The following is a 23,214-nucleotide window of genomic DNA, read 5'->3' as shown; positions in this document are numbered from 1 at the left end:
TAGGCAGAGGCTGACAAACACGAAGACACAGAAGCTGGGAAAGCCTGGCATGTTCCGGGAGGTCAGTGAGTATGGAGTATAGTGAACACAGGGGAGAGCGCCATAAGGTGAGATCAGAGAAGGAGGAGGCCAGAGCTTGAGTTAGAAGTTTGTCTTCTATTCTAAGTACGATGGTAAGCTATTGCTGCAGGGTTTTATTCAGGGAAGTGACGTGAGTTGACTCAAAAATTTTTCAAAGCACGATGGCTGCTGTGAGGAGATAATAGTGAAAGCTCTCAAATAAGCGAGGGGCTAGTTTATTAATTGGGGTTTCAGACGATGGAGGTTTGAGCCTGGGTGATACAGAGGGTGATGCTGCATCCTGGTCTGCCACAGAAAGTCTCATTTATGCCTATTGTCTCAACTTAATTATTAATAGCAACCCCTTCCACTCTTGAAAGTGCCCTGGATTGGATAAGTGATAAGACACCTAAGAGATGGCACAGCCAGTGGTGAGATGTGGTTGGTAATGGATTGGAAGTTGTTGGGGGCAGACATGGTGAGTAAAGGAAAGGCAGGAATCTGGAGCAATGGTCCTCATGCAGGGGAGATTTTGCCCTTCTTCTCCCACAGAGATATTTGGCGATGTCCACAGACATTTTTGATTGTTAAAACGAGGGATGGGGTATTACTGGCATCTAGGGGGTATAGGTGGCACTTTTAAATGTCTACACCATAAGGCAGAGATGCTGCTAAACATCCTACAATGCATGGGACAGTGCCCTTCCCCCCCACCCCACCCCCCACACATACCCATATACAGAACAAAGATACCCATATCCAGCTCCAAATGTCAGTAACGGTAAGGTTGACAAACACTGTTCTAGAATGACACAGGTTTCTGGTTTTAAAACTCAGCAGATGCTGGTATGATTTACCAAAACAGAGGAAAGGCCATGGGTTTTGGGGAAAATAAACATTCCATCTTGATCATATTAAGTTTAAACTTCCTATGAGATATTCAGATCGCTTGCTGTTTTAAATTCACACCGACTATACAAGATATGTGTCTCATTATAAGTGCTACCATGTGAGGATGATGAGACTTTCCTTTCCTGGGATGATTTTAATTCTATCAAGACAAGGAGATTTAAGAGCAATATTGCTTGGATGAATTCCTGCAGTGTACTTGATATCATTTTTGAGGTAGACGTTGTTTCATTAAAATCATTCTCTACAGTTCTTAGCTTCTTGCCTGTAATGAGAGGCAGACCCTACATTCCAGTATTAAAAATGAATGTGAATGTATGCCAGTATTAGCAGTCTGCTGAAAGTTAAGATTACATTTCTCCCTTCCGGGTCTTTCAGATCAGTCTGTCTGTCACAGAAAGACATTTGTCTACAGTACTTAGTCTTTATCAAATCTATACTATATATAAAAAATGTACTGTATACTACAATGTGGTATAATACTGTATAAAATATATCTATGTATCTATAACATATTCTCTCTCTATATTATATATATTACATTATATATATATATACACACACACATATATATATAATAAAGGAAGGAAATGTTTTCAGTGTGGCTTTGTGATCGAAGCTTCTAAATGAAAGCAAGGTTAACGTGTTCACTTAGCACACATTTAAGGAATACCGTATTTCCTGGACACCAGACTCCTGTCTAGCCCTGGGTTACAAAGCCTTCAACGCACTCACAGTTCAGTGGTGAAGGAGAAGGGGCAGGAACACATACACATCAACTGTAGCAGTTCAGTGCAGCAGGTAAATTCCTTGAGGTGGCAGTAAAGTTTATTAAGTGCTAAAGATGGCTTCGCTTGGGGAAAGTTTGGAAGTTCTAGAAAGAGATGATCGAATTAGGTCTCAAAAGATGAACAAGAGTTAGACGTACAAAAAAAGGAGGAAAGGTACTCCCTATGGGGGGAGTGACACATGCAAAATCAGAGTCATGAAGAGTATGACGTGCTTGGAGATGCTGAAAATGTCACATTAGAGCAGAAGGTGCATGGAGAGAAGTGCCAGGAGCTGAGGCTGGAAAGGTAGGTTGGGGCATGGCTGGATAGCCCTGGATGCCACTTATTATAATGTACATGGATTTTAGAGGTGAGCTAGTACGCCAGGAATGGGGTCATTTAAAACAGTTTTTTAAAAGGAAATACTCTCAGCAGAAATATAGAGGAAGGAAGTAACTCTTGGCAAGCAGACTATTCTATGAAGAGGCTATTGTAATAACCCAAATGAGATACCATGAAATAGTCAAAGGTTTTACCAAGATACCTGATTTAGGAGACAAGGTAGTTGGTGTCTATGCTACGAGACAGAGAGAACACAGGCAAAGCGCAGAAAAAAGAGGCAAAGAAAGATGGAGAAAAGGGGCAAAATAAGAGAGTGGCATCTTGACACACACAGAAGGAGAAAGTTTCTGGAAGCAGAGGCAATTCACTGTTAATGCAGTGAAATGGCCAGTAAGGGGGAAAATGGAAACAATTTATTGAATTTGTCAGCCCTATTAGGGAATCAAATACCGTGGTAAGAGCATTTTTAGCAAACTGATAAGGGAAGCCAGACTTGAGTAGATTGAAAACTAAGTGGTGACACTGTGGGGAAATTGGTGGAGAAGCAAAGGAAAGACATACAGTGGAAGTCTAAAGGGAAGAGAAAGTCAAGGTCAGGACAGCTGGGTATATTTTTAGTTTGAGACGACAAAGCCAGTGAAAAAGGAGATTTTGACATCGTTGCAACAAAGTGATAGCCGTGCACAGGAGGAGGGGTTGGAAGAAAGGACAGGCGCGGCTTTGGGTAGTTTGGAAGTGGAGGAAAGGGAGTTTGAGAGAATTCTCGTCTTTTGGCCTTGCTGTCTCTTATGATCTGGAAGCTTGGCTGAGAGGAGCTGAGATCCTGTGGAGGATTCAGGAAAAGTTGTAAGCGTTTGAAAAACCAATTACAGAGAGAGGTAAAACAAACTGACAAGGAAAATGAAAGTGTTGAACGGTTTAAAAAGTTCAGTCAAGTTCATAGTCATCTAAAGAGTATATTTAGAAGGCCAGAATCTTCGTTCTAACACTTAGAATTGGGCAGATGATTTGTCTGTACCTCTCTTTTTTTTAAAACAAATAAAATTGGGATAATAGCAATAATGGTAATATTTGTCTATTAAAATTGTCACGAGAATCAATTATATTTATTAAAGTGACTTATACATTCTTCAAGATACTATTCAAATAATACCAGTGTTGGTTCAAACACCCAAAGTCAACCTTTTCACTCAGTTATGACTATACAGCCTGACACAGTGAGAGGCCGGCCATGCTGACCCCTTCGCAGTCAGATGGGCCCTGCTCCTTTCCTGGCCATAGCAGGGTTTATACTGTTAGTCTGGTTCTCGGCCACTAAACCTTCCTGTCCCTGCTTCCTCAGCGCCCTGAAGCTGCGCACAGCACCACTGCCCTGGAACCCTGACCATGGGACATGCTTCAGTTCTGTGTTGGTATCGCTGCTGCTATTAGTCCTGGCAGACCACGGTCCGCCACATTCCCCTTCTTTGGCACGCTCAAAATCATTCCAGCCTGGAGACATGGAGAGAAGCCCAGACAGTGAATCCAAGTTTCAAAGGCAACTTTGCCGTGCTTATGAAAATCTTTATGGTCTCATGTCACACACCCTTCAGTAAAGAGATGGCAGGGGCCTCATGTGTGCTCCTTCCTGGTTCCCAGATCAACCAGTGAGCCATCAAGTGGTAGATCCCACAGAAGAACCCTTAGATGTCATTTAATCCAACCCCTTAATTTTCTGTTTGAGACAATTAAGGTTCAGACAAGTGAAAAAAACCATCCCCAAGACCACTTAGTTATTCAGACACAGAGTCAGAACTGTGACTCAGGCCCCCCATTCAGTGTCTTTGCTCTTGAACTGTGTTGCTTCTCTCTGATGGCTTAAAACACTTCCTAGTTCTAATCAACCGACAACCGAACTGCCCTGTAACCACTGATCTTACCTTCTTTTTGGATAAACAAGCCTGCTCTTTCATCTTTTTTCTGCGCTGCTACACGTTCAACCAATTTTTCAAACCCATTCAGGGCTGTCTTGAAATTTTCAATCTGAAGTGCGAGGCTGACATGCTTTTTGTTCCTGATATCCATAGGGACTCAGGGAATCTTTTAGTGTAGAAAAAAAATTTTCCAACTTGGGAAACCTTCCAGTTGTTACAATGCCTTCCTGCTGTCTCAATATTTGCCCTAGGTCTCATTCCTTTGACCTCAAAATCCCATTCTGGGGGCAGAAGAGCTGCCGCTAGGGAGTAGTGGAGTGAAGTGCTCACTTCGGTCTATTGCATTTCACATGGGCAAACATTTCAGTACAATCCTGACCTCACAATGCTACCAGTATGCTTCATGTGGCTCCCATTACATCATAATATCTCTGTAACATCTGCCTTCCTTCACACGGAGGAGCTTGAGTTTTATTTTCCCACAAGTGGTGTGTGTATATGTGTGTGCACATATGTGTACACCGCCAGAGAGGGAAGAATGGTGGGTAAAGACCAAAAAAGGGAGCTGGGCATTACCTTCTCCCCCCCGCCACATCTCCTCTCACCTCAAACCTTTAGCTTTCTTCAAGACCCTGTGGAGAGTAACATTTACATTCATTGATGCAGCGATACTGGATATGAAAACCTGAACTTGTAAAGATGGAAATGTATTTCAGCATTTGTCATTTCTGTCCCAAATGAAGCTATTTTTAGAGGTCATAAAGAATAAAAATGCCTCTTATTCCCCTATGCATTGTCCTTCAGCTAAACTAGTAAAGTGAGCCAGGAATGGGGAAGGGTTAGTTCCTGAATGAGAGGTAAGTTCTTCAAGCTGTCGTTCATGGAAGGAGAAGAGACTTTTCTGCATATTTCTTTTCCTCTCATTGCAATTTCCAACACGCTAATACCATTTAGTCCAATTTCTATTGGATCAAGTTTCCCGATCTTTAACACTCTCCATTCTCTAAGGAAAGGTTGTCTAATGTTTTACCAATAATGAGTTCATATCCTATGGTTTGGGTGACATAGGTGAAGTCCATCTTTAAAAATACCTGCAAGACCTTGCACTCAGGGGTGAAGCAGATGGCATTGCTGGGTACCTCCGTTATACACATGTCCCTTGGTGTCCCCTTCTGACTACTATTAGGAGAGCCAAGTAAGATTTTTATATATATAGAAAAATCCCCTAACTTCTTTTGTTCCTTTTCTTTTCCCTTTAAAGCTTTCAAAGTACTGAGTACTGACATCTGAAGGACCATCTTTCCTATAATTCTAATGCGCGCATTCTTATACTTACCCATTCATTCATTCAGCAAATATTTATTAAAAACCTGTTCATGTTAAGTGCTGTTTCAGGCACTGAGGTTACAAAGGGAACAAAATAACGTCTCGAGTTGGCAATCTAATGGGAAAAAACAAACAAATAGCAAATTATGTGTCAGACGGTAATAAGTGCATAAAGATAAAGGAGTAACAGTGTGGGTTGGAGGATAAATAAAAGTAAAGGGGTTAGGGAGCTCAGAGAAGTTCTCATTAACACAGACATTTGGACACAAACCAGAGGGAAGGGAGGTAACAAGCCATGAGTGTAAATGGTAGAAGACTGTTCAGGGAACAACAGGTGTGTAAATCTGAGATCAAAGTGTGCTTGACCCATCTGAGAAGCAACAGAGGCTGCGTGACTGGGGAGAGGCAGGGAGATAAGGTCAGAGGTCAGGGGGGTGGGTCAGGTCCTGGAGAACCTTAGATGCAGTTGGAAGGACTTCGGCTTTTCCCCTGAGTAAGATGGGAAATTTTTGAATAGAACAGTGATACATTCTGACTTACATTTGGAAAGGACTGCTCCAGCTCCTTTGTGGAAAATCAACTGAAGGGGAGTAAGGGTAGGAGCAGGGACACCAACTAGATGGTAGCAGTTTAGATTCAGGTACTAGTGATGGAGGTAGGGCTAAGTGATCGGATTGTGTGAAGGTAGATGTGACAGGATTTGCTAACGGGGGATTAGATGGGAGTGTGCGAACAAGAGAAGGATCCAGGATAACCACGATTCCGGCCTCCAGAAACCGAAAGGCTAGAGTGGTCATTTACTTTGGGGGAGGAAGTCTGTTGGAGGAGCAGATTTTGAGGGGGAATGAAGAATTCAATTTGGGGTCTGTTAAATTTGAGACGTCGGTTAGAGAAGCAGTTGTGGATGTTGAATAACCAGATGTAAGAGTGTAGAGTTCAGGAAGAGCCTGAGAATCACCAGCATTTAGGTGGTACTCGTATGTAAAGCTATTGGACTAGATGACATCACCTAGATGAAGAAGGAAAAAAGCTGAGGACCAAATCTGAACGTGCCAGCGCTCAGGTCAGAGTGATGAGGAAGAACCACTGACAGAAACTAAGAGGAGTGGCCGTGAGGTAAGAGGAGAGCCACGAGAAAGGCATGTCTCAGCAGCTAAGAGAAGAAAGGGGTTTGAAAAGGAAGGTGATATTGGGTGAACAATTCAGCTGATTCAATAAAGAAATTGCATAGGAAGAAAAAGAAAGAGGGGGACATATAGATTAAAAAGAGGTTTAAAAATGTGGTGTGTGGACAGTTAGATCCTGACTCAACCAAACTGAGAAATAATTCCATTTATGAGACATTTGGAAATTGGAACACCAACGAGATATCTGCTGATATTGAGAAATTGCTGTTTATTATTTTGGATGTGATAATTATAATTTATGTTACATTGTTGTTTATGTAATGTTATATTTTGGAGCTACAAGCTGAAATATTTACAGATAAGCATTAAAATACAAAGGAGTGATAAACTGCGCAATACTGCTGAGCGACATGAGGTGAGGACTGAAGATTAGCCATTGGATTATGGTGACTGAGAAAAGCTCTCAGTGGAATGATGGACTAAAGAGGGAGTGGGAAGAGGGAATGTGGAGGCAGTAGGTATAAATGCATGTTAACTGAAAGTTACCAGAAAGCCTTTGAGGCCTGACAAAATGTTGTCCATGGACAGTACAGAACAAGTGGAAAGAAGACCTTTGAAATGAGTAGTGGGAGAGTAAAGTAACTTTTTGCTTGAATGTACTTTTCTTTATGGTGAAATACACATAATGTAAAATTTATCTTTATAAACCATTTTTCTGTGTACAATTCACTGGCATTAAATACATTCACAATCCTGTGCAACCATCACCACTATTTATTTCCAGAACTTTTGCATCATCCCAAACTGAAGCTCTGTGCCTCATAAGCCACCATCTCTCATTCCTCCTTTCCCCTCAGCCCTTGGTAACTACTATCCTACTTTCTGGATCTCTGAATTTGCCTATTATAGGTAGCTCACATAAGTGGAATGATACAATATTTATCCTTTTGTGTTTGTTTTATTTCACATAACAGTGTTTTCAAGGTTCATTCATGATGTAGCATGTACTAGAATTTCGTTCCTTTCTAGGACTGAATAATATTCTATTGTATGTATATATACCACATTTTGTTTATCCACTTATCTGTTGGTGGATATTTGAGTTATTTGCTTCTTTTGGCTATTGTGAAAAATGCTGCTATGAACATTGGTGTACAAATATCTGTTTGAGTCTATGCTTTCAATTCTTTTGGTTATATACTCAGGAGCAGAATTGCTGGATCATATGAAAATTCCATGCTTAACTTTTTGAGAAACTGCTAAACTGTTTTCCAGCAGTACACCAGGGCTCTAATTTCTCCACCTCCTCGTCAACACTTGCTATTTTTCTTTTTTTGTTTTTGTTTGTAATTTTTTTGATAATAGCCATCCTAGTAGGTGTGAAGTAGTATTTAATTCTGGTTTTCATTTGCATTTCCCTAATGACTAAGATAGTGAATGTCTTTTAATTTGCTTATTGGCCATTTGTATATGTTTATAGAAATGTTTATTCAAGTCCTTTACCTATTTTTGAATTGGATTGTTTGTGTTGTTGTTGGGTTTTAGAAATGATTTATGTATTCTGGATATTAATGTCTTACCAGATATATGGTTTGAAAATATTTTCTCCCATTTTATGAGTTGTCTTTTCACTGTCTGATAGTGTCTTTTGGTGCACAAAAGTTTTTAATTTTTACGAAATTCAATTTATTTAGTTTTTTCTTCTGGTGTCTCTGTCTTTGGTGTCATATACAAGAAATCATTGCCAAATCCAATGCCATGAAGAATTTTCCTCTATGTTTAGAAAACATAGAGTTCTAGAGTTCTAGAGTTTAAGTTTAGCTCTTGGATCCTTTTGCAGTTAATTTGTGTATACGATGTAAGATAAAGGTCCAACTTTATTCTTTTGCATGTGGATATTCAGTTTTCTTGGCACCATTTGTTGAAAAGACTACCCTTCCCCATTGAATGGTCTTCACTTCCTTCTTGAAAATCAATTGACCATACCTGTGAAGGTTTATATCTTGACTCTCTGTTCAATTCCATTGGTCTATACGTCTGTCCTTATGCCAGGGCTGCACTTGCTTTTCAGGTTGTAGTATTTTATCATTGTCCTATCATTAATGTAATTCTGAAAATAAATAAAAATATGTCTCATTATTGACATGAAAAAATGAATCATATTTGTGGTAACATTGCCTATTTCTGTCAAGTATAATAAATATACTTAACAATTAATGGTATTGTAAAAGTGACTGTATCAAAATTTGTACATATTTGCCAAAAGCATCTTATTCCTCTTTTTCTTCACTGCTATTATTACTCTCATGTAGGTGTTGCCTTGGACTTTGAGTAAAAGTCTATTCCTTTTATTAAAATAGCAAGGCCCTGAATGATCTGGCCAATCACTAATCACCCACCTCTCTGACCTCATTTCTTAATTCTCACTCCACCTACGTTAGTTTCCTTGTTTTCCCTCCAACATGCTAAGTGCAGTCCCACCCCATGGTCCCACCCTGTGCCTGCCGGTACTCGTGACCACCTTGTACAAAATAACAACCTCTTCCCTCCCTCCCCTATACTGTTTCTCTGCTTTATTTTTCTTTGCAGAACATATCTGCATCTGACATACTACGTAAGTATTTATTTGGTTATTGGCTGCTCTCCCAACACCACCAGAATGTAAGCTTTAAGAGGGCAGGGCCTCAGCACCAAAGAATGAATGAATGAGTTAATGAACGAATACTTTAGGAAAAAATGTAGCATGTCTTCATTCATTCATTCAACTAGTATTTATTGTGAACTTACTGTAGACTAGGCACTATGTTGAAAAAGCAGTGGACATTAAACATACAGAGCTTATTGAATGGTTGCATAAACCTAATATATACAATTAAATGAGTTTTTTAAAGAGTATGTGGTGTGCTAGTCTCATAAATGACAAGTCCACATTGGAAGGCTTAGAGACAAATCAAGGTTTTGAGGGCAGAGCTCACTGCTTCTCAGTTATTGTTCAAGGCACCAGGGTGGAGCGCTGACCCTGATCTGAAGACAAGATTCCATCACCAGGGGATGTGGAATGGATTGGGATTTGGATTTGGAATAGCTTCATTGAAGCTAGTCATTCTTTCCTGGTCTTCTAAACAGAGATGAGAGGGATAAACGCCCTCACGGAGGGCAATTCCTTTGCTCTTCCACCCACTGTGCTAGTCACCAGTGCCCAGGACAGCTTGCAGGTCTGGCTCAGGGCTGTGGTCCTTCTGCGGGGCCTTGTTTAGGGGCTGATTGTGCAGAGCCAGAGGTGCAGCTCTTGCAGAGAGTGATGACGTTCACAACCTATATTTGACTTGTACTATATTTTCATTGCTACTGGGGAAAAGCGTGCTGTTCTAAATATAGGATCTACCTCTGCTAGATTTAGGCTGAAGCTCTGAGGGCACCGCCTGGGCAGTCACTGCCAGCCGGGGCTGTGGCAGGCCTCGGTAACAGGATGTGTCTACAGCTACTTCAGAGCAGGACAGGAAGGACAACGTTGGCAGCCCTGGGGTCCAGCCGGGGGCTTCCGCTGTGTGTGAGATGGGAGTGGCGTTGTGGGCTGGCTTCCTGGGAAGGAGAGAAGCCTATGGTGGGAGTCCCTTATCCAGTCACCACGTTAGCACAGGGCAGGCCCAGGCACTCATGAATGTGTATGAATGAGCCAATACATAAGTGAGTGAATGGACGTGATGCTTTCAACTTGGGTGAGGGAGAGACAGGGTGTGAGAAGCCGCTGCGGTTGATTCGCCTCCCGGCTTTGTCCGCCCGGGCGCACGCAGGGGCAGGAGCGTATGGGACCTGGCGACGTGAGGCGGGAAAAGCCGCGCAAGTACGCGACCACGTGGCTACGAGGGCGCGCTGGGGGGTGTGGCGACGAGGGGCGGCGGGGGGCGCGGCTACGAGGGCGCGCTGGGGGGTGTGGCGACGAGGGGCGGCGGGAGGCGCGGCTACGAGGGCGCGCTGCGGGCCGGAGGGGGTGGAGCGGCGGGAACGCGCCCACGGGGAGGAGGCGTGGCTACGAGGCCGCGCCGGGCGGAAGGGGTGGTGGCGAGGGCGGTCCCAGCGCGCACCGTGGCCAGAGCAGGCGGCAGAGCCCGCGCCCCACCCAGTGCACGGCACGCCCCGGGCCAAACCGAACGCTGAGCGCCTCCCGCCGAGCGCGCGGGGCCATGTTCTCGGGGAGCTGCGACGGCTGCCAGGGCTTGTGGGAGGGCGGCCGGCCCGCGGGCGCCGAGGGGCCAGCGCTGGCGGGGACGCTGAGCCCCGGCCCGCTATTCAGCCCGGGCACCTACGAGCGCCTGGCGCTGCTGCTCGGCTCCATCGGGCTGCTGGGCGTCGGCAACAACCTGCTGGTGCTCGTCCTCTACTACAAGTTCCAGCAGCTCCGCACTCCCACCCACCTCTTCCTGGTCAACATCAGTCTCAGCGACCTGCTGGTGTCCCTCTTCGGGGTCACCTTTACCTTCGTGTCCTGCCTGAGGAACGGCTGGGTCTGGGACTCCGTGGGCTGCGTGTGGGACGGGTTTAGCAGCAGCCTCTTCGGTGAGTTGAGACGGAAGAAGAAAGCACCCCTCTCCTCTGCCGATTTCCCATTCCCTGCATTGCCATCGTCTGTCTCTGTGCTTCCTCCTGCCACCCAGCCCAACCTCACCTCACCCCCGCTACCGCCCTGCACCGGCTGCGCCTCCCCTCCTGCTCCTAGACCCCAAGCTGCACGGCGTTGCTTCTTCCTTCAGTTCTAACTGCCCCACGCTGACCTCGACTCCGCCCCTATGGTCACTGATCCACACCCACGCGGACCCTACACCTCAGCCCACCTGTCATCAGCCCCAGCTCCTTCATAACTCTGTCCAGCCTCTGTCCCTCTTGTCTCATTTATGTTTTCATCCCTGTAATTCAACAGGGCTTTTACACTTTGGGGAATGAAACGAGGGACTATAGAGTCATAAATTCAAGAACAAAAGTGATGAACTCCTGAAAGTTGTAGAGGGTGATGAGAAGAGATATTATATGCTGTTTGTTTCCTAAAACGAGAGGGTAGAAACCTAACAGTAGCAGCGATGTGTAATTCGCTCATTAGCAGCTGTACACTTTTGAATACTTCCTAGGAATTGAGATCATTCGGGTCGTCTGTATGCAGATTGACATGAGCCTGATAAGCGGTTTTTGCTGTATTTTCCTTCATACAGGTGCCAGCACAACAAAATCTAAGGTGAGATTACAAATAGCTCAGGGAATCTCAACTCAGATGAACAAAAAATTAGCTGTACAGCCAGTAGATTTCATTGAAGTAGAACTTGATTTTTAATTGAAGATTTATTTCAGCAGTATTCCTAATCCTTACCAAAGGTTTAAGTCTCACTGAGACTTGAAAGATGGATCCATCAGCATATCAATGAAGATGTGATTTTCTAAGCTTAGGAAAGAAATTATCTTTTTATGTGTGCTCCAGAATTTAATTTGTACAAAGATTTGAAATAGAAATGTGTGTTTCTCAGGTGTTAAAGCTTCCTTTTTTTAAAATCCTGAAATCCTGATACTTTTTTCACTGCTTTTGGCAGGTTTTTGAGAACAAAATCTTTGTAACGTTATCAAAATTTCCTTGTTTACCAACCTCATATGTTATGACAAACTGAAAGATTAAATTTATAATGATTCATTTTTTTATATTTTGAAGGAAACAAAAAAGTCATAGATACCATGATTTCATTTGTTTGATTTCCTCAATCATTCTAATACTACCTTTCCCCTCCCCAATAAGCATTAATCTGAGAATTTCATTTGTATGAAGATTTGAAACTTGGTAGAGGGCTGTAAGTATATGTAAGCAGTGATATAGATGGTTATGTGATTACACTGTATATTAATTTAAAATACCTATCAGGCAATTTTTTTTTAGGCAGGGCTGAGCTTTAAAGAGCGTGATTCAAGCTCAAGCCTAAAGTGTCATCAATAATGCTCCCCAGGATGAGCAAGAGGTGTTTGGTCACAGACGTGAAAGTTCTTATTTCTAAGAAGTGCTCTTTCTGTGCTGGGGAATTCTATTTCTATCCTAACTCTGCATGGGAGTTTGAAAACGAGGGTATATCTTGAGTTCTTTATTAGTAGCAACTTTCAGTCTCTTCCTCATCTCTTCCATCTGTGACCCCACTTTGTTGTGTCTTCTTGTCTCTTCCACACTTTTTCCTTCCATCATCCCTACTCAGATCTCATCCCAATCAGAAGGGATAATCTAAGACTACTAGAAATATTCACCACTTGGTATTTTCCCTGACAACTGCTCTGTTTATCTGGACATTTAGTTAATGTTTTCAACCATGACTATCTCTGCATTTTAATTAGAAATGGAAACGCTGGGGTATGAGATCAAGAGACTTGTTTAAACCCTGAGAGACAAGTCAATAGTGGGATTAGGATGGTTTAAAACATTCTCAGTGAAGATTAAGAATTTCTTTGAAGTTAATTCTAAGGATTGTGCTTTTAGATAAAAGTTAAAGATGAAGAAAGAGGGGGTGCTTTCCCCTTTGTCATCCTTGAGCAAGATCTAATCAACCATGAGAGGAAATAAAAATGCCAAAAGTGGCTGCTTGCTCCAGAGGCCTCTGGAGAGGCTGCCCTATCATGTGGAAAGACCACTGGCCTGATGGCAGGAGAGTGGGTCCTACTCTTGATCTTGTGGCTAAAACCATTGTGTGGACTCCCCCATCACTTAAGCCCTTCAGCCATCATAATATCTCTATTATGGGATAATTGAGTAAATCATTTTTAAGGTTGCCTTGCCTACTTGCTGTGTATTTTGAGGATTTCTTTGATAGTTGTAGTTTAAAAGGTTCCTAGTTTTAGCGCTTATGGCTTGTATTCTCTTCTCTTACTCCCATCCCCAGCTCTATCCCTTTTGTAAGCCAAGAAAAAGCACATACTGTGGTTACACCTCATATTCCTTCATGGGTTCTGTCTTCCTCTGCACACCCTCCTGGAAGAAGGCAGAACAAGTAATTCAGACACACTTACATACGTACATGAGTAGGCCAGGCATCCACTTCATTCTGTTCAATTCCTGGTTTCCCAGGGAATGCTGAAAACAAGTGGAATCCCAGATATTCTTGAGGCAGAGGCTTTGACTAGATAGGACTGTTAAGATAGCCATGTCACTTAAATTGACCAGTCACTTCATTGAACTAGTCAATTTAATCTAAGTTTTGATGGAATGGCTTGTTTTACAAATGTCCAAGATAATTAGTCATCTTAGCCTAGGCAGGCCCAGTTTGTAATGGTCTAGATTTCAGTAAATTTAATAGTGGGGACAATCAGAGCTCAAAGAACTCTCTTACTTTGCAGTGATGGATAATAGCAGGAGGGCCCCCTAGCGTGTGGTGTGTGTAGTGCTTTAACCTACAGACTTCCAGGTGAGTGTGCCTTTCACCCCCTTATCTGTTCCACCTCTGGCCACACCTAGCACCACACAGATGTTCTGCACATGGAACATAAGCAGTGATAGGCCTTTCTTAAGTACCACCTCCTACCCCTTCAAAAACAAGAACAGCAAACATGTTAATCTTGGCAGAGGATGTTTAGACAGATCTTTATATTGGGACACAGAGATTTACGGTTGCAGAGTGAGTCTGGCAAAATGCAAGTCACCCTATTCAAATGTTAGGTGTTATTTATGTTAAGATATTTTAACATTTGAACTTAGAATTTTTATACCTAAAAATACACATCTGTGCGTATGTATACTCACGTAAAGATTTATTATAAATACATTTTCCCTTCAGTAGACTTATTCTTTTACTGAATTAATCCTTTTGTAATAAACTGAAGGTTAATTCAGTTGAAATAGCCCCATGTTGCCACCACGAGATCCTAATGGTGAGTGAGGTGTGGGAAAGTCTTCTATTCATCTGTTTTGCAGTCACTTACAGATGGTACTGGGCACAAAACATTCCTCATCATAACAGCATGCACATCGTACAAAGTCTGTTTCCATAAACACGGCAGAGCCACACATTTCTATAGTCTAAGCTCACGGTTGGGTATAGTTTTATTCACATATTAGTTTTCTTAAAAGCAAAAGTTATAGAATTGCATTATGTTCTTTGTTTTGGTGGGACATTATTATATCCTTCTTTATTGAATTGCCTGATTTTGGGGGAGATATCTCTATTGTTAATTTTGAAGAAATTAGAAAATATGTGAGAAAGCATTTAATGACTTGCTTTAGTAGTAGCTTATGTCCTAATAACAAGTCAGGCTTCAATGGATTGTAAGGGCTGTTGCATGAAATTATGTTTCTCTTAATCTTGTTTACAACTGTATTATTTCTTGAATTTTCTTCTTTCAGAGAAGAGTTCCAGTCACAAATGCATATGTAATGCATTTTGACATTTACTGCTAAGATGAAATGCAGAAGTGAAAACCACACATCCGCTTTAGTATTCTCAAATGTGATTAGATGTACTTTATCATGTTTTTGTGCTACTGATCTATAAGGAATAAAACAAAAACAAAACACTAAAAAGGGTAACAGTACAGCTAGGACCTGCAACCTCGATACTTCTGGGATGAACTGGAACATCACAAAGAGAGATTTTATTCCAGCATATTCACACCTTTTCTGAGCCCTCAGCCTAGATTCATGCACATTTCTTTCATCGGCAGTCACCACGAGACATTTTACCTCTTAGGATGGCAGACAGTCTCCCTACAGAGTTTGATGTGGTTATTATAGGGACAGGTTTGCCTGAATCCATCCTTGCAGCTGCATGTTCAAGAAGTGGTCAGAGGGTTCTGCATATTGATTCAAGAAGTTATTATGGAGGAAACTGGGCTAGCTTCACCTTTTCAGGATTGCTCTCCTGGTTGAAGGAGTATCAGCAAAACAGCGACATTGGGGACAAAAGTACTACTACATGGCAAGACCTGATTCATGAAACAGAAGAAGCCATCGCTCTTCATAGGAAGGATGAAACCATTCAACACACAGAAGTGTTTTGTTATGCCAGTCAGGACATGGATGACAATATTGAAGAGTTTGATGGTCTGCAGAAAAATCCTTCCTTGGTAGCATCTGGTACCCTTACTAAACCTCTGGATTCTGCGTGCTTGTCTGAAGAAACACACTCATTATATGGTACAAGCTATGGAATGTCTGTCAAAGACACTCCAAAAACTGATGGAGAGATTTTACTAGAAGTAACTGGTATAGAGGAAACTCAGGTGAAAGAAAAATATTGTGGAGGTAAAACTTGTATACACACCATTGCAGGTGGAGATAAAGATGAAAACAAACCTGTAGTGGAAGACAACACTGATCGACCAAAGAGAAATAGGATTACTTACTCTCAAATAGTTAAAGAAGGCAGAAAGTTTAATATTGACTTAGTATCAAAGCTGCTATATTCTCAAGGACTGTTAATTGATCTTTTAATCAAATCAAATGTTAGTCGTTATGCTGAATTTAAAAATGTCACTAGGATTCTTACATTTCGAGAAGGAAAAGTAGAACAGGTGCCTTGTTCCAGAGCAGATGTGTTTAATAGCAAAGAACTCACTATGGTTGAAAAGAGGATGCTAATGAAGTTTCTTACATTTTGTTTAGACTATGAACAGCATCCCGATGAATACCAAGATTTCATACAGTGTTCATTTTCAGAGTACTTAAAAACTAAAAAATTAACCCCCAACCTTCAGCATTTTGTACTACACTCAATTGCAATGACAGAGCCATCCTGTACTACAATAGATGGCCTTAGAGCAACAAAAAACTTTCTTCAGTGTCTTGGACGGTTTGGCAACACTCCATTTTTATTTCCATTGTATGGCCAAGGGGAAATTCCCCAGTGTTTCTGCAGGATGTGTGCAGTTTTTGGTGGAATCTATTGTCTTCGCCATAAAGTACAATGCCTTGTAGTTGACAAAGAATCTGGCAGATGCAAAGCAATTATAGATCACTTTGGTCAAAGAATAAATGCTAAGTATTTTATTGTGGAGGATAGTTACCTTTCTGAGGAAACATGCTCAAATGTGCAGTACAAGCAGATCTCCAGGGCAGTGCTCATTACAGATCAGTCTGTACTAAAGACAGATTCAGACCAGCAGATTTCCATTTTGATAGTGCCTCCAGTAGAACCTGACATGTGTGCTGTTCGGGTCACTGAGTTATGTTCTTCAACCATGACATGTATGAAAGACACCTATCTGATACATCTGACCTGTTCGTCTTCTAGAACAGCAAGAGAAGACTTAGAATCAGTGGTAAACAAATTATTCACCCCGTATGCTGAAACCGAAATAGATAAGGAAGAACTTACAAAGCCAAGAGTCTTGTGGGCTCTCTATTTTAATATGAGAGATTCCTCAGGAATCAGCAGAAGCTCATATAGTGGCTTACCTTCCAATGTGTATGTCTGCTCTGGGCCTGACTGTGGACTAGGAAATGAGCATGCAGTCAAGCAAGCTGAAACACTTTTCCAGGAGATCTTTCCAGGTGAAGATTTCTGCCCCCCACCTCCAAATCCAGAAGACATTGTCTTTGATGGTGATGATAAGCAACCAGAGGCTCCTGGAACCAATAATATAATAATGGCCAAACTAGAATCCGCTGAATGAAGCAAAAACCTAGAAAGCCCAGGGAAGCACCTTTAACATTAGAAAAAAGCAAATTGGAAATGCTACTTTGGGTCTCCATCCTAGAATCAGAATATTCTCATTGAAACGACAGTTTCTTATATGATTAATTAGAAGTGGTTATATGATGAGTGCTATGCAGATGTTGTTTTTAATTCTGTTTGAGACATTCAGTCATGGATGTCTTTGTTAACCTATCAGTAAGTGATTTATTGTTATTGGACTTTGTTTGTTTCAGAACGTACTCCATAATCCAGAATCTTAAACAGGTTAGCTTTATTTTAGTATTGATATATATGTGAGGATTCCACATTAGCAACTGTGCTTAAAGGAAGGTAATATTGTGTCTGCTAGTGACCTTCAGATTTTATTGTGACAATGACAATATCTAAGGAATATTTTACTTTGCAGTTGTTATAGTTGCTACCACCTCTGAGTAAAACACAGAGTAAATTATGTGGGCCTTTTTTATATAATATAAACATATATATGCTAGCAATAGCAATTAATGCAAATGCCAATACGATAAAATACATTTGTCTAATTAAAAGTTTAGCTTTACATGATCCTTTATTTGTGAAGGTCTGATGTTTACAATAAGTCTTATGGTTTAATTCTCCTGCTTCACCTTTGTAACCGATGAGGCAATGTCACCACACAATCTTCAATTAGTTGTTGAAGAGCTCCTTCTTTGGAGGTTCAGTCCAAAAAAAGTCTAGGGAATAACATTAGTTCTGATTTAATACTTCAGAAAATTTTTACAGAACCCAGCTCTGTCACCTGAAAGAAAAGAATTTCCTACAAGTAACTCAGGACAAGAGAAAAAAATAACTTGCTCCAGGAAACAGATACTTCAGACTGACTCTTCTGAAATTTCAAGGAGAAACTAAGTGAGTCGTTTTTAACCTGGGATTGTTTGCCCGAGGTTTCTCAGTGAGAATGAACATTCCACCTTGAGAATGAACATTCCACTTGTTGGCTCTACCTGTGTAATTAGCAGCACTAACTACAATTGATGGGAATGAATCAGAGGAGGCTTTATCATGTCCCTTCGGTTGTGTCCCGCCCCACAAATAGTGAGGTAACCACCTCCATAATTTCTTCTGCCTCTTGGCTGTTACCTAGAGGATAGAAATACTTGTTTTTCACAAAACCACCAGAAGTCATAAAGCTGTTGTTAGTTACTCCAGTGTTGAAAGCCTGTGGAGCTGTCAGAGGGGGCAAACTCCCTTCCCTTTCAGTCCCCTGTTTCCATTTCTCAAAGAATAGTAATCTTGTAGGAAAAGAGCCCTTCAGTGACAGTGTTTGTTCTGGAACAGAGCATTTACTTACTACATGCGAGGCACTCACTGTGCTGTCTCATTACAGATTCTCAACAACCCTATGAGGCAGATGTTGTTGAACACATTTTCAAAGAGGTAATAAAGACAGTAATTTGCTCAGAGTCTGATATGTGGAAGGGACAACATTGGAATCCAGGCTTTCATGATTTCAAAATCTTTCCACTAACATTAACTGTTAGAAGAGTGTAGGTACTAGAGGAGGAAAAATGCTCGTGAAAACCAGTCTAGTGTTGAAGGTGAAGAAAAGTATACAGAAATTGGTCTCTCACTTTATTGAATCAGAGATATGTTAAGATTAAGAGTAATTGAAAATAAATAATAGCTATTAGGTCTTAGATCTCATGCAGCAGAATTTGGCTAACTTCTCACAAAATAATGCTTTTTAGCAATGTAGCCTTTGATGTGAACATCGTGTTATAAAAATACAGATGTTACTAGAGCAAAATATACTTTGAATAATCTTTTATTGCTCTTCCATATGTGAGGAAAAGGAAACAAGAAAGATTTAAGTAATTTACACCTTACTAAAAATAGAGAAGCCGTGAATTGGGGTGTGTGTTTGTGTATGTGTGTTTGGTACATATACTGTATAATTTTTTTCAATATAGCAAAGTGGTATTGAGTAGATACTAAGGTTTAAATCCAGCAAAAATGCCTGAAATAGACCTGAAAATTAGTCATTAAAATGAAAAAGGATTTAAGATGATAAAGAAAGTGGAGGTGAAAGTAATCCAGACCTATTGAAAAAACTTCAATTTCAATACACTAGTCATAAGAATTTAAGAAAAGGAACAAAGAGTAGTTGCAAAAGATGGGAGAGACAAACATAATGGAAACAGGAAAAATATGTTAAACTTAGCCAAATATAAGGGTGGTTTTAAAAACTAACCAAATGAATATATTACTTTCTTAACTTGAATGCAAAATAAATTGGAAATGAGAAAAGTGATAACCAATAAAAAGCACTAAGAATATTATGGGAGAAGCTTCCTGTGAGAATGGCAGAGGAGGTGAATGCTGTTCTCGCCTCCTCCATGACCCCATCACAGTCACAACTAAACTACAGAACAACCATCACAGAATCTCCTGAAGTCTAGCTGAACCAAAGCCCTACAACTAAGGACATACAGAAGAAGCCACGTGGAGACTCGTAGGAGGAGCATAAGCACGGAATAGGCTGGTCCCACATCTACATGTGGCAGTTAAGAATGGGGTGGGATATCTCAGCTGTGGAGGTCCGCTCTGGGGAGGGAGGCATCACAGCCCCACACCAGGGTTCCAGTGCCAGGGAGAAAAGTCCCCATAACTTCTGACTGTGAAACCCAGTGGAGATTGTGGCTGAGTGAGATGGAGGGCAGCTGGTGTCCCAGGAGTTCCTCTTAAAGGGCCCACACATGGACTTACTGCTGATGGACTTTTTCCTCTCTGAGCTTCAGTGCTGGGGCAGCAGCTCAAAAGGCTCCAGGGACATATGAGGTGGAACTGAATTGTCTGGCTGTAGGGCGAGGGCTGGAGGGGCAGCTCCTTCCAGACAAAAATGCTGGCAGAAGCCATTGTTCCTTGGTTGTGACCTCTCCCCAACTAGCCTGGAGGCAAAGGTGGGCACCATATCTGAGTCTCCATCAACCTGGCTAACACCATTTGCCCCACCCTGGTGATTCCCTGCGACCCCTTGCCCCAACTTGTGGGGCCACCCAGGCCACTTCCAGTTGCTTTTCCATACAAACGTCCTGTCTTGGCTCATGCTTCAGATTTTCCTAAAATCTCTCAAAAGTTCACAAACTCCAAACAAGCAGCATCTGACCTTGGCATGCTTTGTACTTCTTTATAAGCAGCCCTAAGCCCAGCACTAGCAGCATCCAGCCTCAGTTTGCAATTTAGCCTCTTCCAGGTACTGCTAAGCACAGCACAAGCAGCAACCACGTGCAGATCCCGTTATAGCTCATACCAAGTGGCCCTGGGCAGGGCACAGACCGTGGATGACCTTGGCCTGTATGCACTGACAATAAAAGGTTAATTCAGGAAGTTGCAGGATATACAATTTTTAAAATCAGTCTTATTTCTAGATTCCAATGGTGACAATTTAAAAAGTGTTTGAGTATTAATATATATGAGCATTCAAAGAAACTTATGCAACTATATTGGGATAAATTAAGAAAGATATGGGAGCAGACTGAAGGAACTACATCCTAGTGTAATGGGAAAAAAGTAAATAGGGAATCTGAAAACCAAAATTATAGTTCTTCATTACTTACCAGTTGTATAATCTTGGGAAAGCTCCTAGCTTTTATTTCATCATCTATAAAATAGAAATAACACTTCACTGAATTATTCTGAGGATTAAATTAATGTATATGAAAGCATGTCCAAAAGAATATCAATAGGTGATGTATGTAGATTTACTATACTTCCACTTAACATTGCAGCTGGATGCTTTAGATGTTTTGACAGAATTGTGATAAATTATTTAGGAAAATAAGCAAGCAAAACTGTCTTTTTAACTTAGGGGAAGAAATGGTAGTCTTGCACTTCACATCCTTAAAACATTGCTATTAAGCAGCCTTTCTAAATATACTATGGTACTGAGTAAGAACTGTAGTTAAGACTAATAAGCCTGTTGCAAAGAAATAAGTATATAATTGTCGATGGAAAGACCAGCTGGAGGTCAGTACGAAAAAAGAAATTAGATCTACCTTATATGTGATACAGTTTATTCCAGATCAGTTAAAATGTTAAGTATAAAGGTAAAAATTAAAACTACAATTCCAATAATGGTACAAAAGAAACTTTATGGCAGTGAAAAACTGACAAGGTAGATGAGATTAACAAAAAGAAAAATGAAAAGAATATACTGAATAGGAAGAACACAAAAGAAGAAGAGATGGGATTTTAAAAACTACTTTACACCTGGATAAAATGCTTACTGTTTTTTTAAAAGGTAGATGCAAGTCCATAAAATTTTCTATTCTTTGCTAGGCAAATTTATAAAGGATTGGTATAAATGAGAAAATACAAATGAAAGCAAATTCTTACAATGATACTTAGATTTCCTAATGTTAAAAATGCCAATTGTAACAACTTTGACCTAGTCCATGCTATTAGCAAAAATGTTTCAATTGTATGTGTCCTCATAACCAGTAGCATTGCTATATTAGTAGTTTTTTAAAGAATTATTTAGAAAAATATAGTAAGAACTATAACCAATCTATCGTTTGATAGATTTAATTCACTTTGAGTAGTATATGCCCAGGAAAATATTGAAAAGAAAACTACTTGTACAAAGATATTTCTAATAGTTCCTTCTATTCAAGTTAAAAAATAAAACGCCCAATAATAGGGAAATGGATAAGTAAATTTTGTATATTGCTATTGCTATCGTAGACTTATGTAGGCATTGAATAATACTTATATGTGTAAAATTGTATGGAAAATGTATAAATGTGATTCAAAGTGGAACATAAATTATTGTATTTGCTGATTATATTTATGTACACTGAAAAGATCAGAAGAAAATGTAATTAATTGGAGTTTAACATTAAGGCATTCTTTATTTTTTTTCTGTAAAATACTGATGTGCAATGAAAAATAAAAGATTAATGGTATAATGGTTTGCCGAATTGGTGAGAAAATTATTGATTCCTTGGAAACTTGTAAAATTCTCCTTTAAATTAAAATATATATACATATATATTTAAATGTTAAATTCAAAAGCTAATCTCCAAAAATGTTGCTAGAAAGTTTTACAGTTTTTGGTGGGAGACATTCTTGGTCAGAATGGATTTTGTGTCTTTTCTCAATTACCCAGCATTAAGAAATAAGGTCTATTGTGAAGCCTTTTTTTTTTTTTTAATATAGAAACCTCAGAGCCAGAGGTGGGAATGATAGACATAGTATTAATGCATTCCAGGACATTAGCATGAAGACATTGCATACTAGTTAAACATGGCCCCAAATTCAAGAATACACTTCATTTGTGAGTCTTGGATGCAGGTTGGATTTGGATTCCTAGAAGTGGCCAAGCTTGGGTCTGAGGAGCGTTTTCAGGGAGGACCCATGCTGAGGACAGTTCTCAGGGAACTGAGGATGCTGCTGACCTTTCTTCTTGTCAGCCTGAGAGATCCAAATCAAGGTGATTGAATTCAACAAACATCAGGTGAACATCAACTGTGCACAGGTTATGAACTGGCATTGTTTTATGGATTAAATAGAAAAACGAGTAAGACAGGTCCTCTGTACCTGAGAACCGTCCTGTTGGATGACATACATACCTTTTACCTTAATGAGAATTAAGACATTTTCTATTCACCATGCTCCCCATTGTAACTACCACCACCTCCCCTCAAAAGAAAAACAGAATCTGATTTGTGATGCATGGCATTCCTTTAAAGGGGTGCCAAAACCTTTTATTCCACAGTTGGAAACAAGTGGCTTAAATGTTAAATGGTAGATCAGTTAATACTTTCTGAAATTTATTTCAGCTAACATTCAGTTAATTAAGAAGTTTCTGACATTAACGAGAACCTCTCTGCCTTGCCTGGGGGAAGGAATGAAGAGAGTATACAAGAGACTGGGTCCCAGAAACCCCAGGCAGTGAGAGCTGGGGAGTAGAAAGTAGAAAGAAATCCTAAGGAGAAATGCAAGTTTCAAGACCAAGACATTATGGTTACAATTACTTTTATTTACCTTCCTCTTGGCCGGACAAACAGAAGTCATGCTCTTACCTCATTGAGGTAGTTGCTTCCTCTGAAGAATAAAAAAAAACTTTTGGTATTTTTACCTTCAT

At 40.6% G+C, this 23,214-nt stretch overlaps 3 protein-coding genes across 4 annotated transcripts in view; 2 read left to right on the top strand and 1 right to left on the bottom strand.

Moving 5' to 3' along the window:
• WDR64 (WD repeat domain 64) overlaps positions 1 to 4,145 on the bottom strand; it is an 87,433-nt gene extending 83,288 nt beyond the window's left edge. Inside the window, exon 1 of the mRNA XM_074316790.1 lies at positions 4,001 to 4,145. Within this exon, the coding sequence (XP_074172891.1) occupies positions 4,001 to 4,145 (145 nt within the window). The remainder of the gene's footprint in view (positions 1 to 4,000) is intronic.
• Positions 4,146 to 10,471: 6,326 nt separating this feature from the next.
• OPN3 (opsin 3) overlaps positions 10,472 to 23,214 on the top strand; it is a 34,950-nt gene continuing 22,207 nt past the window's right edge. The window contains exons 1-2 of one of the 2 annotated variants that reach the window (XM_074316789.1): positions 10,485 to 11,004; positions 14,804 to 22,048. In XM_074316789.1, the coding sequence (XP_074172890.1) occupies positions 10,632 to 11,004; positions 14,804 to 14,844 (414 nt within the window). In that variant the 5' untranslated portion in view covers positions 10,485 to 10,631 and the 3' untranslated portion in view covers positions 14,845 to 22,048. Of the gene's footprint in view, positions 11,005 to 14,803; positions 22,049 to 23,214 lie in introns of those variants that run through there. The other variant, XM_019746832.2, reaches the window with a different exon arrangement.
• CHML (CHM like Rab escort protein) lies at positions 15,148 to 22,048 on the top strand. Its single transcript, XM_074316788.1, has one exon. The coding sequence runs from the start codon at positions 15,148 to 15,150 to the stop codon at positions 17,068 to 17,070; it is 1,923 nt and encodes a 640-aa protein (XP_074172889.1). The 3' UTR covers positions 17,071 to 22,048.

The sequence above is a fragment of the Rhinolophus sinicus genome, linkage group LG12, assembly GCF_036562045.2.
Source record: "Rhinolophus sinicus isolate RSC01 linkage group LG12, ASM3656204v1, whole genome shotgun sequence".
NCBI lineage: Eukaryota > Metazoa > Chordata > Mammalia > Chiroptera > Rhinolophidae > Rhinolophus > Rhinolophus sinicus.
The sequence above is the reverse complement of the archived record's forward strand: the minus strand, read 5'-3'. Positions and strand labels throughout refer to the sequence as shown.

Excerpts from the sequence above, each read along its gene's own strand:
- CHML (XM_074316788.1), top strand. The coding sequence starts at position 15,148 with ATGGCAGACAGTCTCCCTACAGAGTTTGATGTGGTTATTATAGGGACA.